Source organism: Nerophis lumbriciformis, linkage group LG03 (genome assembly GCF_033978685.3).
Source record: "Nerophis lumbriciformis linkage group LG03, RoL_Nlum_v2.1, whole genome shotgun sequence".
NCBI classification, from domain to species: domain Eukaryota; kingdom Metazoa; phylum Chordata; class Actinopteri; order Syngnathiformes; family Syngnathidae; genus Nerophis; species Nerophis lumbriciformis.
Genome location: NC_084550.2, coordinates 39,211,982 through 39,229,192, shown reverse-complemented (window position 1 = coordinate 39,229,192; position 17,211 = coordinate 39,211,982). Strand labels below are relative to the sequence as shown.

The 17,211-nt window shown below is 38.9% G+C and overlaps 1 protein-coding gene across 2 annotated transcripts in view; it reads left to right on the top strand.

The window, feature by feature from the left end:
* The first annotated feature begins 1,884 nt into the window (after window positions 1-1,884).
* Window positions 1,885-17,211, top strand: part of arhgap40 (Rho GTPase activating protein 40) — a 96,887-nt gene continuing 81,560 nt past the window's right edge. Inside the window, exons 1-2 of one of the 2 annotated variants that reach the window (XM_061937701.2) lie at window positions 1,885-2,064; window positions 12,127-12,356. In XM_061937701.2, coding sequence (XP_061793685.1) covers window positions 1,922-2,064; window positions 12,127-12,356 — 373 coding nt within the window. In that variant the 5' untranslated portion in view covers window positions 1,885-1,921. Of the gene's footprint in view, window positions 2,065-11,745; window positions 12,045-12,126; window positions 12,357-17,211 lie in introns of those variants that run through there. The other variant, XM_061937702.2, reaches the window with a different exon arrangement.

Here is a 17,211-nt window from a genome sequence, read left to right as displayed (position 1 = left end):
TCTTGTGCTGAGCGATCATAAAACGGCTGCAAAAGACGCACTGGCTGAGGCTCCAGTAATCCGCCTCCTGCACCCCCGCCGTAGAATTGTTATATCAACTAAAGCCCACACTTAAACTTTCCACGTGCAAGATTGAATCTATTTTAAAAAGTTATTTCATAAGAAGCCAAAAAGTGCAAAAACAATAATGTTCGTGTTGGAGGAGTTGTGAATGACTGCAGGGCTACAACATTAGGTACACCTGCAGACTGCAGGTGTATCTAATTCACAACTCCTCCAACACGAACATTATTGTTTTTGCACTTTTTGGCTTGAGCTCTTATTTTGAAGGCGCTAAGAGCGGAAGTGATGACACGGAGTGGAGCGGAGGTTTTTGAAAGAAGGTAAATAAAGTGGTCCTCGTGTAAACTGGAGCCTCCGTGTTTGTTATTTTGTAGTTTCATACAGTATAGGCGACATTTATAAACCCTCGGTTACACTTTTTTAAATAGATTCAATCTTGCACGTGGAAAGTTGAAGTGAGGGCTGTAGTTGCGGCGCATGGACTTAATGTATAAGTAAAGGTAAGACCATAATAAAGTTTTTTTTATTAAATGTGCTTTTTTGTGTGCTACAGTTTGTATGTGTAAAGTTAAAGTTAAGTTAAAGTACCAATGATTGTCACGCACACACTAGGTGTAATGAAATTTGTCGTCTGCATTTGACCCATCCCCTTGTTCACCCCCTGGGAGGTGAGGGGAGCAGTGGGCAGCAGCGGCGACGCGCCCGGGAATCATTTTTGGTGATTTAACCCCCAATTCCAACCCTTGATGCTGAGTGCCAAGCAGGGAAGAATGCTGGTATGAGCTTTTAAACATAACCCGTTAACTGCTGCCAATCAAATGGTGAATAAGATACTCTTTAGGGTTCATATGTTTGTAAATCTGACTGTGATGAAGTCAGTGCCTCACCAGCCATCAACCTCACCGCACGTCACTGGTGTGGACATAGCCTAAAATGTTGTGAAATTCAGTGGATGTAGATGACTGACTGAGATACCTTTTAGTCAAAAGCATATAAGTAAAACTAAATTTAAAACCACTTTCTGAATGAATTAGTAGAAACATTTAAGTCCCATCTTAAAACTAATTTGTATACTCTAGCCTTTAAATAGACCCCCCTTTTAGACCAGTTGATCTGCCGTTTCTTTTCTTTTCTCCTCTGCCCCCCTCCCCCTTGTGGCCATGGATGAAGTGCTGGCTGTCCAGAGTCGGGACCCGGGGTGGACCGCTTGCCTGTGCATCGGTTGGGGACATCTCTGCGCTGCTGACCCGTCTCCGCTCGGGATGGTTTCCTGCTGGCCCCACTATGGACTGGACTCTCACTATTGTGTTAGATCCACTATGGACTGGACTTTCACAATATTATGCTAGACCCACTCAGCGTCCATTGCATCCGGTCTCCCCTAGAGTGGGCGGGGGGTCACCCACATCTGTGGTCCTCTCCAAGGTTTCTCATAGCCATTCACATTGACATCCCACTGTGTTGTGAGTTTTTCCTTGCCCTTATGTGGGCTCTGAACCGAGGATGTCGTTGTGGCTTGTGCAGCCCTTTGAGACACTCGTGATTCAGGGCTATATAAGTAAACATTGATTGATTGATTGCTATCTACACACATATACAAAAACATACTTCGTTCTCAGGCTGTAAAAAGTGAAGGTAAAAAACACGAATGACAAGTCAAAAATCCAGAGCCATTCAGGCAGCGAGGGGCGTGTCACTTTCAGGGAGGGTGAGAATGACGTGTTTTCCCACTCGAGGCGTCGCCCCTCCCTGGTCCGACCTGTGAGCCCAACACAGCTTTTCTCGTATCGGAGAGATCCGTAATCCTGCTGGCAGGCTCCGGCTCTTTCCCTGGATTCCTTTTAACGCTGCGCTGACCATGGGAGGCAGAGAGGTGATGGTGACCAGGCTCCTCCAGAGTGAAACACAGTTTGTACACAGACGCCTCAACAATGTCAGAAGGCCTCAATCACAGAACCTGATGAGGATCAGACAGAGCTCCGTGCTCAAGCAGGAACCCAGGTAGGGAGCGCAAAGCACTTGCATGAACTCCGTCCTTTTTCTGACTTGAAAATCAACTGTTTTCCAACAATGGGTCAATAGAAATGACCATTTTGTAGTCTCAGTGCATTGCTGATTTTAGCCTACCATGTTTGTTTCCATTTTAAAGTAAGAAAAGTGTGGATAAGTGAAAGCTGGGTCTGGGTTACTTTTTGCCTCATCCCTCACTTAAAGTGTGAGTGAAGAATGCAGTGCCGGCCTGATAGGTCCGAAAGAGATGATACAGAATGATCTGCTCACAGACGCTACCTGGTGGTTGTTTGAGCGCACTGCGGCGATTCCTGGATAGCCTCACTCCTTAATGCTTCAGTCACATGCAGGGTTCTCTCAGGTATGGGACAAAAACTACAAACGTACCTCCTCTATAAAGACTTTAAATGCATACAGATCTACGAAACCCAAAAGCAGTGAAGTTGTCACGTTGTGTAAATGGTAAATAAAAACAGATCCTTTTCAACTTATATTCAATTGAATAGACTGCAAAGACAAGAAATGTAATGTTCCCACTGAGAAACTTATTTTTTTGTTGTTGGAAATAATCATTAACTTAGAAGTTAATGGCAGCAACACACTGCAAAAAAAGTTGTCACAGGGGCATTTTTATCACTGTGTTACATGGCCTTTCCTTTTATCAACACTCAGTAAAGGTTTGGGAACTGAGGAGACACATTTTTGAAGTGGCATTCTTTCCCATTCTTGCTTGATGTACATCTTAAGTTGTTCAACAGTCTCACTTCTGCTTTAGGCTTCAACATTTTCAATGGGAGACAATTCCGGACTACAGGCAGGCTAGTCTAGTACCCGCACTCTTTTACTATGAAGCCACGCTGTTGTAACGCGTGGCTTGGCATTGTTTTGCTGAAATAAGCAGGGGCGTCCATGATAACGTTGCCCGGATGGCAACATATGTTGCTCTAAAGCCTACATGTACCTTTCAGCATTATTGGTGCCTTCACAGATGTGTAAGTTACCCATGCCTTGGGCACTAATACACCCCCATACCATCACACACGCTGCCTTTTCAACTTTGCACCTAGAACAATCCGGATGGTTCTTTTCCTCTTTGGTCCGAAGGACACGACGTCCACAGTTTCCAAAAACAATTTGAAATGTGGACTCGTCAGACCACAGAACACTTTTCCACTTTGTATCAGTTCATCTTAGATGAGCTCAAGCCCAGTAAAGCCGACGGCGTTTCTGGGTGTTGTTGATAATTGGCTTTGGCTATGCATAGTAGAGTTTTAACTTGCACTTACAGATCTAGCAACCAACTGTAGTTACTGACAGTGGTTTTCTGAAGTGTTACTGAGCCCATGTGGTGATATCCTTCACACACCGATGTCGCTTTTTGATGCAGTACCACCTCAGGGATCGAAGGTCACAGGCATTAAATGTTGGTTTTCAGCCTTGCCGCTTACGTGCAGTGATTTCTCCAGATTCTCTGAACCTTTTGATGATATTAAGGACCGTAGATGGTAAAACCCCTAAGCTTGTTGAGAAATTTTGTTCTTTAACTGTTGGACAATTTGCTCAGGCATTTGTTGACAAAATGGTGACCCTCACCCCATCCTTGTTTGTGAACGACTGAGCATTTCATGGAAGCTACTTTTATACCCAATCATGGCACCCACCTGTTCCCAATTAGCCTGTTCACCTGTGGGATGTTCCAAATAAGTGTTTGATGAGCATTCCTCAACTTTCTCAGTCTTTTTTGCCACTTGTGCCAACTTTTTTGAAACACGTTGCAGGCATCAAATTCCGAATGAGATAATATTTGCAAAAAATAACACAGTTTCTCAGTTGGAACATTAAATATCTTGTCTTTGCAGTCTATTCAATTAAATATTGAATTTTGGGACTCTAATTCTCCCGTCCAAAAGCAGAACCTAGTAACTCACTTCTAGCTGATTTTGATAAAACAAACGGTTTTTCTGTTGTATCTACGCAGTTATGTGGTAGTTGCTAGGTCCTGCCATGCGCGTAACAGCTTACTTACGGAACAAATTACAATATCGCATACACTAATGTAAAGCATATCACCTAGTAACTCCAAAATTATTATCAGCTCAGTTTTGACCAAAATTGAGTTACTGGGTTTTGCCTTTGGACGGGAGAATTGGGCTGCATACATTTTTATTTGGTCAGCAAAATATTATAGGGATGTGCACATAAAGGTCTGCGTACCATGTGTTATTTTCCTGTTTAAAGTTAAAGAGTTAAAGTTAAAGTTAAAGTACCAATGATTTTCACACACACACTAGATGTGGTGAAAGTTGTCCTCTGCATTTGACCCATCCCCTTTTTCAGCCCCTAGGAGGTGAGGGGAGCAGTGGGTAGCAGCGGTGGCCGCGCCCGGGAATCGTTTTTGGTGATTTAAAATCCTGCTTGTTACTGAAGCATCAAGGCAGGGGTCCCCAAACTATGGGCCATATATATATATTAAGTATATATATATTTCATATCATAGCAATTTTAACCTATTTCCTTTTTGTAACAGAACAGTAAATAAATAAATAATAAATAAATAATATACCATAGTAAGTAAACAAATATTAAATACATAAATAATCTTTGTCTTTGTGTTGTTTCCCATATTTCTGCACAATAACTCAGATATGGTAACACTAGTGAGCAGTAGAGAATATGAAGTGATTTTTGGTCTAGAACATGTTTTGTTTTATTCATTATTGACGTGTTTCTTGCTACTTTATGTTGTATATTTTTTACATGAGATTTCCAGTTCAATTTATCATCTATTATCACACCCAAAAATGTGTTTTCTTTTACCCTTTCAATATTTACTCCGTCTATTTGTATTTGTGTTTGACTTTCTCTTCTACTGTTACCAAATAGCATTATTTTACTTTTACTGAGATTCAAAGATTGTCTGTTTTTGTCAAACCATCTTTTTAATTTGTTCATTTCTTCTGTTATTTTGTGTATTACCGTCTGTCTGTTCTCTCCTGAACAAAACACAGTTGTGTCATCTGCAAATAATACTAACTTTAAGTCCTTTGTAACTTTGCAAATGTTTATATAAAGAACAAGGACCATACTGTTGCGATGCGTGAGTTCATTTATTATTTGTGTGAGACCACAGCTATCAATTATAGTCTGGAGCGCCACGCACGGAGGGTATGACAGGGTATTCAATGGCTATTAAAATCCCCATTATAATTATAGTATCTGCGTGTGTTTGACTCCAAGGGCTCTTGGCTCTGGCCCAATGGCTAGTGTGGGGCCAAGCCACCCCCAGCCAGTTCCTAGGTGCCAGTCGTATATAAATGTCCTGTAAGGCATTCCATAGGCTTTTCAGTCGCTCTTGCTGGGTGGTATCCAGTCCTGGACTGCTTCGCTCTAGCAGCTCTGTAATAGCCTGTTGGGTCTCCATAGTAGGCGGCCTATTAGTAGAAGAGTAGGTTGGGACTTCCAGTCTGCATTTATTATGTGTGTATACCAGTCAGTATTTATTATGTGTGTATATCAGTCAGTATGTATTATGTGTGTATGTCAGTCAGTGATTATCATGCGTGTATACCAGTCAGTATGTTTTATGTCTGTATACCAGTCAGTATTTATTATGTGTGTATACCAGTCAGTATGTATTATGCGTGTATACCCGTCAGTATGTCTTATGTGTGTATACCAGTAAGTATGTATTGTGTGTGTATACCAGTCAGTATGTATTATGTGTGTAAACCAGTCAGTATTTATTATGTGTGTATACCAGTCAGTATGTATTATATGTATACCAGACAGTATGTATTATGTGTATACCAGTCAGTATTTACTATATGTGTATACCAGTCAGTATGTATTATGTGTGTATACCAGTCAGTTTGTATTATGTGTGTATACCAGTCAGTATGTATTATGTGTGTATACCAGTCAGTATTTATTATATGTGTATACCAGTCGGTATGTATTATGTGTGTGTACCAGTCAGTATGTATTATGTGTGTATACCAGTCAGTATGTATTATGTGTGTGTACCAGTCAGTATTTATTATGTGTGTATACCAGTCAGTATGTATTATGTGTGTATACCAGTCTGTATTTATTATGTGTGTATACCAGTCAGTATGTATTATGTGTGTATACCAGTCTGTATTTATTATGTGTGTATACCAGTCAGTATGTATTATGTGTGTATACCAGTCAGTATTTATTATGTGTGTATACCAGTCAGTATGTATTATATGTATACCAGACAGTATGTATTATGTGTATACCAGTCAGTATTTACTATATGTGTATACCAGTCAGTATGTATTATGTGTGTATACCAGTCAGTATGTATTATGTGTGTATACCAGTCAGTATTTATTATGTGTGTATACCAGTCGGTATGTATTATGTGTGTGTACCAGTCAGTATGTATTATGTGTGTATACCAGTCAGTATGTATTATGTGTGTGTACCAGTCAGTATTTATTATGTGTGTATACCAGTCAGTATGTATTATGTGTGTATACCAGTCTGTATTTATTATGTGTGTATACCAGTCAGTATGTATTATGTGTGTATACCAGTCTGTATTTATTATGTGTGTATACCAGTCAGTATGTATTATGTGTGTATACCAGTCAGTATGTATTATGTGTGTATACCAGTCAGTATGAGTTGGACTATCAACATCTATCCATTTTTGTAATATTACAGTTTTTGTCATGATGCATACTGAAAGAAAGGTATGGTAGTCCGTGTACTTTTCGTTCATTATATTCCCAATTCTGAAATGCAATTCAAAAAACAAAATTATTGCCGTTTTTCGATTTTTATTATGTATGGCAGATTTTAAAACAAACAAAAAAGGGTTGACTTTCAATCAAATATTGCCATAAAATTGGATTTTGTGCTGATTTTTATTTTTCCAGAAAAACCCCAAAATCCATTTTATGTTTATCCAAAATGCAAAAATGCATGTTTATCTGCGTGATGACAAATTGAACCGGAAGCAGAATTCTAGCCTTTCCTTCGCGTTTAGCATGTTTTTAACATCACAGTAATTAGGGATGTCCGATAATATCGGACTGCCAATAAATCCTTTAAAATGTAATATCGGCAATTATCTGTATCGGTTTCAAAATAATCGGTATCGGTTTCAAAAAGTAAAATGTATGACTTTTTAAAACGCCGCTGTGTACACGGACGTAGGGAGAAGTACAGAGCGCCAATAAACCTTAAAGGCACTTCCTTTGCGTGCCGGCCCAATCACATAATATCTACGGCTTTTCACACACACAAGTGAATGCAATGCATACTTGGTCAACAGCCATACAGGTCACACTGAGGGTGGCCGTATAAACAACTTTAACACTGTTACAAATATGCGCCACACTGTGATCCCACACCAAACAAGAATGACAAACACATTTCGGGAGAACATCCGCACCGTAACACAACATAAACACAACAGAACAAATACACAGAACCCCTTGCAGCACTAACTCTTCCAGGACGCTACAAAATACACCCCCCCGTAACCCTCCACCTCAAGTTTTAGTTTTAGTACTAAAACTATTTCGATACTTTTTGGTACTTTTCTAAATAAAGGGGACCACCAAAAATTGCATTATTGGCTTTATTTTAACAAAAAATCTTAGGGTACATTAAATATACATTTCTTATTGCAGTTAAGTCCTTAAATAAAATAGTGAACATACAAGACAACTTGTCTTTTAGTAGTAAGTAAACAAACAAAGACTCCTAATTCGTCTGCTGACGTATGCAGTAACATATTGTGTCATTTATCTACCTATTATTTTGTCAACATTATTAAGGACAAGTGGTAGAAAACTAAATATCAATTTACTTGTTCATTTACTGTTAATATCTGTTTACTTTTTTTTTATCATGTTCTATCTACACTTCTGTTAAAATGTAGTAATCACTTATTCTGGGGGGTGCGGGACGGGTACGTTTAAAAGGGTATAGTACCGAAAATGATTCATTAGTATCGCGGTACTATACTAATACCGGTATACCGTACAACCCTACATCATACAAAACCTGTATATACAATCATTTTGAGGCCGAAACTGTCATGTCTGTGATCATGTTTTGTTTAAGTTATGTCCTGTTTGGTTTTTGGACTCTTTTTAGTTCCTGTTTGGTCACCATAGCAACCCATTAGTTTCACCTGTTTCACGTTTGGACTCACACACCTGTGTTAATCATAATCACTACTATTTAAGCCTGTCACTTTCAGTTAGTCTGTCTGGCAACATTGACTTCTGCTACCTTTGTCATTATCATGCCCTGTTAATGCTTCATGCCATGCCACGTAAGTGTTTGTTTTTTCACGTCACAGTAAGTGTTTTCGTTTTCATGTCCATAGCTTTTGCCCAAGTTCTAGTTCATTGTTTTGTTCATAGCCAAGTTTTATCTCCGCCTTGTGCGCGCCTTTAGTTTGTACCTTTTGTTAGTGTTAAAATAAAATTATGTATTTACCTTTACGCCACGTCCGCTCCAATTCCTTTGCATTCCGGGAAAAAAAGCCATCCCATAGTCCACGTCCGGACAGAAACAAGAGGTTGAAGGATTACATTAAATCTGGTAATTAAGCACAATGCATGTTGTTGTCAGGTATACTTGAGTCCATTTTTCAAATATTTTTTTAACATTGACAAAAAGGCCAATTTTACAGTGAATGAACAGTAACATTGCAGAACGGTACATGGCTTTATTGGCTCTTGTCTCCAGTGTGGTGTCAGTAAACCATTTTGTTTGGACACACTAACCCTTTTCATCATATTTTTACAGTGGCGGGCCGTGCCTTTCCCACCTAGGCCTTCAGTAATGTCCGACTTCAATGATTACCTCTCGAAATACCATCATTGATGTCACCACATGACCATTGCTGAAGAAATACTATACAGGAACACATTTACGCCCTACTTGTTATTGAAGAACCTCAACAGTGTACAAAACTGGTAATTTTCTGGCGCATTTAAAGGCCTACTGAAATGCGATTTTCTTATTTAAACGGGGTTAGCAGGTCCATTCTATGTGTCATATTTGATCATTTCGCGATATTGCCATATTTTTGCTGAAAGGATTCAGTAGAGAACATCGACGATAAAGTTCGCAACTTTTGGTTTGCTGATAAAAAAGCCTTGCCTGTACCGGAAGTAGCAGACGAGTAGCGTGACGTCACAGGTTGTGGAGCTCCTCACATCCGCACATTGTTTACAATCATGGCCACCAGCAGCGAGAGCGATTCGGACCGAGAAAGCGACGATTTCCCCATTAATTTGAGCAAGGATGAAAGATTTGTGGATGAGGAAAGTGAGAGTGAAGGACTAGAGGGCAGTGGAAGCGATTCAGATAGGGAAGATGCTGTGAGAGGCTGGTGGGACCTGATAATCAGCTGGGAATGACTAAAACAGTAAATAAACCAAAATATAAAACAAGACATATATATACTCTATTAGCCACAACACAACCAGGCTTATATTTAATATGCCACAAATTAATCCCGCATAACAAACACCTACCCTCTCCCGTCCATATAACCCGCCAATACAACTCAAACACCTGCACAACACACTCAATCCCACAGCCCAAAGTACCGTTCACCTCTCCAAAGTTCATACAGCACATATATTTCCCCAAAGTCCCCAAAGTTACGTACGTGACATGCACATAGCGGCACGCACGTACGGGCAAGCGATCAAATGTTTGGAAGCCGCAGCTGCATGCGTACTCACGGTACCGCGTCTGCGCATCCAACTCAAAGTCCTCCTGGTAAGAGTCTCTGTTGTCCCAGTTCTCCACAGGCCAATGGTAAAGCTTGACTGTCATCTTTCGGGAATGTAAACAATGAAACACCGGCTGTGTTATCCGGCACAACAGTCAGGGGGTGCATTCTACGGCGGGGGTGCGTTACTATCAGACTGCGCTGTCGGTAGTAGTAGGTTTCAGTAGGCCTTTAAAAATCAATAAACCCGCATCAGCAATTAAAACATATCTTATGTGGTACTGTCAAAATTAAAATGTCAAAAAACATTTTAAACGTGAAAAAAATTAAGAAATAAAATATCTGAACTCACATCGCCGGGACAGCTGAGCTCGCTCCCGGGGTTGGCAGAGATGGTCTCACAAGATGTAGTTTCTCTTTAAATATCCTTCTTCAAAATGGCCTCGCAAATATATGTGTTGTCTTGTCCAATCATAAAAGATGCAAACGAGGCGTGTTGGCTGACTTCTTAAAGTTTACTCCACAGCGTGCTCATCAAAAACATGCCAACCTAAACGGGGCCTTTGCGCATGTTATTCACTACTGTGGCATTCTGGGTAATGGAGTTCTTATGTTACCTAGCTCTTAACATCACTATATATGCATTGCTGAATCTGGAGGCTCTAGGCCAGGGGTGTCCAAACTGTTCCCACTGAGGGCCGCACACTGAAAAATCAAAGCAAGAGGGGCCCATTTTGATATTTTTTATTTTAAAAACCAATACAATAAATGTATTCAGGCTTGATCCCGGTGACCCCAAAGGGTTTTGGTCAAAAAGATATAAAAAATGTGTCATTATTTAGTATTATCATTATTATTATTATTCAAAATTTAAATGTCTAGATCAACATTAGGTCTATCTCTCAATATAATGTTTTTACACATTTAAGTTGTATGCCTTTTTTGTCAAAGAAAACCCATTTTTTTATGGAAAAAACACCAAATATGCAATATTTTCCCCAAATGAAATTTCAAAGTGGAATATTTGAGATTATAAAATAATTGGAGCCTTAACAAGGTCAATAACTCATAACAACATTGTTAATTCATTCATTAATTGTTAATTCATTATTATTTATTGAGCAATGACACACAAAAAGAATCCCACTAAAATGAAAATAAATTAAACTTTTTTTTTTACTGTTTACTTTTAACACAATAATCTCGAGATCAACTTCAGTTATATCCGTCAATAATCAGTTGTATTGTTTTTTATGTTTTTTGTTTGTTCGTTTTAGGCCCTTCTTTAAAAAAAAAAAAAAAAAAACAGCTCAGTTTTTTTATATGGCAAACACAAAATATGCAACATTTTCCCCCAAAAAATATCCCAAAGGGGAATATTTAATGTGAAGTAATTGGAGCCTTGAATAGGTCAATTATGCATAATAACATTGATTTTGAGTCATTATTATTTTTTAAAGAAAGAAACAGCCTGCATGACAGCTTTGTGTTTATTGGAGTCAACATTGCAACATTTTCTTGTTATATTTCACCTGTTTGCTCTTTTATACCACTTTTTGCATGTTTTGATTTTTTTTTTTTTATCGTATTTTTAGAATGTGCCGTGGGGCTGTTAAAAAAATGACCTGCGGGGCCGCAAATGGCCCCCGCGCCGCACTTTGGACACCACTGCTCTCGGCAGATTTGGTACAGTATGGCAACATAAGCTAGCTGAATTCTGATTGGATGAAAAAACTCTATAACCTAAAAACAACAGCACTGGAAGGAGCATAATATGACATGAATGGAATGTGAATACTTTTTGATTTTTAGGGAAAGTACATTAAAAATTACTTACTATTAGTACTTACTTATTTATGGTTATGTTTGGCCAGCAGAGAAGGCCACTGTATTGTTTACTTTATATGCGTCCTCAATTCTGCAGGTGTCATAATGAACAAGACAAGCGATTCGTTTTCCCTCAGCGACCGATGGGGGAAAAAGTGGCGCACTTGCATGAGAAATAAGCGAGAGAAGCCAGAAGAAGAAGGGATTTTTGCAGCGACCAATCAAACGGGCTCCGGGGAGCGCGGGGCGTGGTCATCCCAGAGTAGAGGCAGTTGTTTAGTTTACAGTGACATCTAGTGGTCGGGCAAGGTACGACGTCTCCAGGCCAAACAATAGAGCCTCCATCTCCTCCCTCCAGTCAGCTCCTTTGTCTCTCCATCTCTGCCCTCCGCAGTCTTCACCCTGACTTTGTGTGCGTTCTCCCCTCCGCCCGAGCCTTTTGTTCGCATGCACGCCTGTGGTTTCTTGACGTGTGTGTGTATTGTTTGTGCCAGATACCCCAGCCCCGGCGAGATGAGTGTGGAGCCCAGTGCCGGCCAGCAGCTCCAGGCCACCGCCGAGCACCGTGAGAGCACCCCGCCCTCGCCGCCCTTCCAGGACCTCCAGGAGCAGCATCCCGACCAGGTCTGCGTGGACTACTACTTCACCGAGCTGAAAACCATTCAGCTGGGGAGCGGCTACGAAGAACTGGACAGCGCTAGGAGGGATTCTAGACAATCAGAAGGTAAAATAATGAGTATATGGTGTCCATTCTGCCCTTTAGTGTATGTTATGTTGGATTAGATTAGATTAAATTTGATTAGATTAGATTATTTCAAAGGGGACAATACAGTTTCATTAAAAACACATGACTACACATGGTTAAAAGAGCCAGAATTAGCCAGAAAGCTAGTTTTCATCTGTAGTCCCCTGGCCATGATGTAAACAAGGCAGTATTTTAATTTTAAAGTGAGAGAGAGAAAAAGGGGGGGGGAAACAAAATATATATACAATATGATAAAAAATAAAATACAACATCACATTTATCTTAGCATCAAAACAGGCTCATATCTTATCTACCTTCCTACATACCTACCTATCAATCAATCAATCAATGTTTATTGATATAGCCCTAAATCACGAGTGTCTCAAAGGGCTGCACAAGCCACAACGACATCCTCGGTTCTACCTACCTATCTACCTACCTACTTACCTTCCTACCTACCTACCTACCTACCTACCTACCTACCTATCAATCAATCAACCAATCAATGTTTATTGATATAGCCCTAAATCACAAGTGTCTCAAAGGGCTGCACAAGCCACAACGACATCCTCGGTTCTACCTACCTATCTACCTACCTACTTCCCTACCTACCTATCTATCAATCAATCAATCAATCAACCAATCAATGTTTATTGATATAGCCCTAAATCACAAGTGTCTCAAAGGGCTGCACAAGCCACGACGACATCCTCGGTTCTACCTACCTATCTACCTACCTACCTACCTTCCTATCTACCTACCTACCTACATATCTACCTACCTATCTACCTACCTACCTACCTACCTACCTACCTATCTATCTATCTATCAATCAATCAACCATTTAATGTTTATTGATATAGCCCTAAATCACAAGTGTCTCAAAGGGCTGCACAAGCCACAATGACATCCTCGGTTCTACCTACCTATCTACCTACCTACCTACATATCTACCTACCTATCTATCTATCTATCTACCTACCTACCTACCTACCTACCTATCAATCAATCAATCAATGTTTATTGATATAGCCCTAAATCACAAGTGTCTCAAAGGGCTGCACAAGCCACAACGACATCCTCGGTTCTACCTACCTATCGACCTACCTACCTTTCTATCTACTTACATACCTACATATCTACCTACCTATCTACCTACCTACCTACCTTCCTATCTACCTACCTACATATCTACCTACCTATCTACCTACCTACCTATCTACCTACCTATCTACCTTCCTACCTACCTACTGTTGCGTTTTGGACCAGTTGTTCCTCCCAGGGAATTCAAGTCACAAGTTGCTCCCAAGCTCTTTACGACACTTAAAGCTGAGTTGAAAAACCACCAGAGACAGAATAGGTATTTTGTAATATATTTGCAAAGCTTTTCATATACATTGAGACCAGTCCAGCATAGAACATTCAATCGTGCCGCCAAGATGGTCTGCCCCCCCCCCCCCGACAAAACCCTCTCCCCTCTTAAGTCTCTCTTCCTCCCACCCTGGCAGTCATGTCTCTCCAGCCAAAACACATGCCCATTATCTCTCTTTCTAACATTCCTCACTCAAGGTTAAGCACACAGTTTTGCAGACAACCAAAAGACCACAATTGGAAGAAAAACACTAGCTGTTTTGTAATATGATTATGAAATAAAAGAAGTAACACTTTAAATTCGGATATATGTAAATATCTGCCTCCGACACTACCTATCTACCTACCTATCTACCTATCTATCTATCTATTAGATTAGATTAGATTAGATTAGATTGTACTGCAAAGTTCAAATTTGAATGACAATAAAAGGAAGTCTTAGACTTAGACTCTAAGTCTAAGTCTAATTAGTTTATTTCAAAGGGGACAATGCAATTTCATTAAAAACACATGACTACACATGTTTAAAAGAGACATAATTATCCAGAAGGCTAGTTTTCATCTGTAGTCCCCTGGCCATGATGTAAAAACAAAACAAAAAAAAACAGTACAATTACAATTTAAAAGAAAGAGAGAGAAAAATAAAACAAAAAGCACACAATACATATACAATATGATCAAAAATTAAATACAACATAACATTTATCTTAGCATCAAAACAGGCTCATCTCTTATCTACCTTCCTACCTACCTACCTATCTATCTATTGGATTAGATTAGTTTATTTCAAAGGGGACAATGCAAGTTTATTAAAAACACATGACTACACATGGTTAAAAGAGCAAGAATTATCCAGAAGGCTGGTTTCCATCTGTAGTCCCCTGGCCATGATGTAAAAAAAACCAAAAAAACCTACAATTTAAATTTAAAAGAAAGAGAGAGAAAAATAAAACAAAAAGCACACAATACATATACAATATGCTAAAAAATTAAATACAACATAACATTTATCTTAGCATCAAAACAGGCTCATCTCTTATCTACCCATCTATCTATCTATCTATCTATCTATCTCTCTATCTATCTATCTATCTGATTAGATTAGTTTATTTCAAAGGGGACAATGCAGTTTCATTAAAAACACATAACTACACATGGTTAAAAGAGCCAGAATTATCCAGAAGGCTAGTTTTCATCTGTAGTCCCCTGGCCATGATGTAAAAAAGGCAGTATTTTAATTTTAAAGTAAGAGAGAGAAAAGGGGAAAAAAGCACAAAATACATATACAATATGATAAAAAATAAAATACAACATCACATTTATCTTAGCATCAAAACAGGCTCATATCTTATCTACCTTCCTACCTACCTACCTACCTACCTATCAATCAATCAATCAATCGATCAATCAATGTTTATTGATATAGCCCTAAATCACAAGTCTCTCAAAGGGCTGCACAAGCCACAACGACATCCTCTGTTCTACCTCCCTATCTACCTACCTTCCTATCTACCTACCTACCTACATATCTACCTACCTACCTACCTACCTACCTACCTACCTATCTATCAATCAATCAACCAATCAATGTTTATTGATATAGCCCTAAATCACAAGTGTCTCAAAGGGCTGCACAAGCCACAACGACATCCTCGGTTCTACCTACCTATCTACCTACCTACCTACCTTCCTATCTACCTACCTACCTACATATCTACCTACCTATCTACCTACCTACCTACCTTCCTACCTACCTACCTACCTACCTACCTAACAGTCAATCAATCAATCAATGTTTATTGATATAGCCCTATATCACAAGTGTCTCAAAGAGCTGCACAAGCCACAACGACATCCTCGGTTCTACCTACCTATCTACCTACCTACCTACCTACCTTCCTATCTACCTACCTACCTACATATCTACCTACCTACCTACCTACATATCTACCTACCTACCTAAATATCTACCTACCTACCTACCTATCTACCTACCTACCTACCTATCTATCTATCTACCAACCTATCTATCTATCTATCTATCTATTAGATTAGATTGTACTGCAAAGTTCAAATTTGAATGACAATAAAAGGAAGTCTTAGACTTAGACTCTAAGTCTAAGTCTAATTAGTTTATTTCAAAGGGGACAATGCAATTTCATTAAAAACACATGACTCCACATGGTTAAAAGAGCCAGAATTATCCAGAAGGCTAGTTTCCATCTGTAGTCCCCTGGCCATGATGTAAAAAAAAAACAAACAAAAAAACGTACAATTACAATTTAAAAGAAAGAGAGAGAGAGAGAGAAAAAAAAAAGCACACAATACATATACAATATGATACAAAATTAAATACAACATAACATGTATCTTAGCATCAAAACCTGCTCATCTCGTATCTACCTACCTACCTACCTACCTATCCATCTATTAGATTAGATTAGTTTATTCCAAAGGGGGCAATGCAATTTCATTAATAACACATGACTACACATGGTTAAAAGAGCCAGAATTATCCAGAAGGCTAGTTTTCATCTGTAGTCCCCTGGCCATGATGTAAAAAAACCCAGAAAAAACAGTACAATTACAATTTAAAAGAAAGAGAGAGAAAAATAAAACAAAAAGCACACAATACATATACAATATGCTAAAAAATAAAATACAACATCACAACATAACATTTATCTTAGCATCAAAACAGGCTCATCTCTTATCTACCCATCTATCTACCCATCTATCTATCTATCTATCTATCTATCTATCTATCTATCTATCTATCTATCCATCTATCTATCTATCTATCTATCTATCTATCTATCTATCTATCCATCTACCCATCTATCTATCTATCTATCTATCTATCTATCTATCTGATTAGATTAGTTTATTTCAAAGGGGACAATGCAATTTCATTAAAAACACATGACTACACATGGTTAAAAGAGCCACAATTAGCCAGAAAGCTAGTTTTCATCTGTAGTCCCCTGGCCATGATGTAAACAAGGCAGTATTTTAATTTTAAAGTAAGAGAGAGAAAAAGGAGGGAAAAAAGCACAAAATACATATACAATATGATAAAAAATAAAATACAACATCACATTTATCTCAGCATCAAATCAGGCTCATATCTTATCTATCTACCTACCTATCAATCAATCAATCGATCAATCAATCAATCAATGTTTATTGATATAGCCCTAAATCACAAGTGTCTCAAAGGGCTGCACAAGCCACAACGACATCCTCGGTTCTACCTACCTATCTACCTACCTACCTACCTTCCTATCTACCTACCTATCTACATATCTACCTACGTACCTACCTACCTACTTACTTACCTACCTACCTACCTACCTACCTACCTACCTATCTATCTATCTATCTATCTATTAGATTAGATTAGATTAGATTGTACTGCAAAATTCAAATTTGAATGTCAATAAAAGGAAGTTTTAGACTTAGA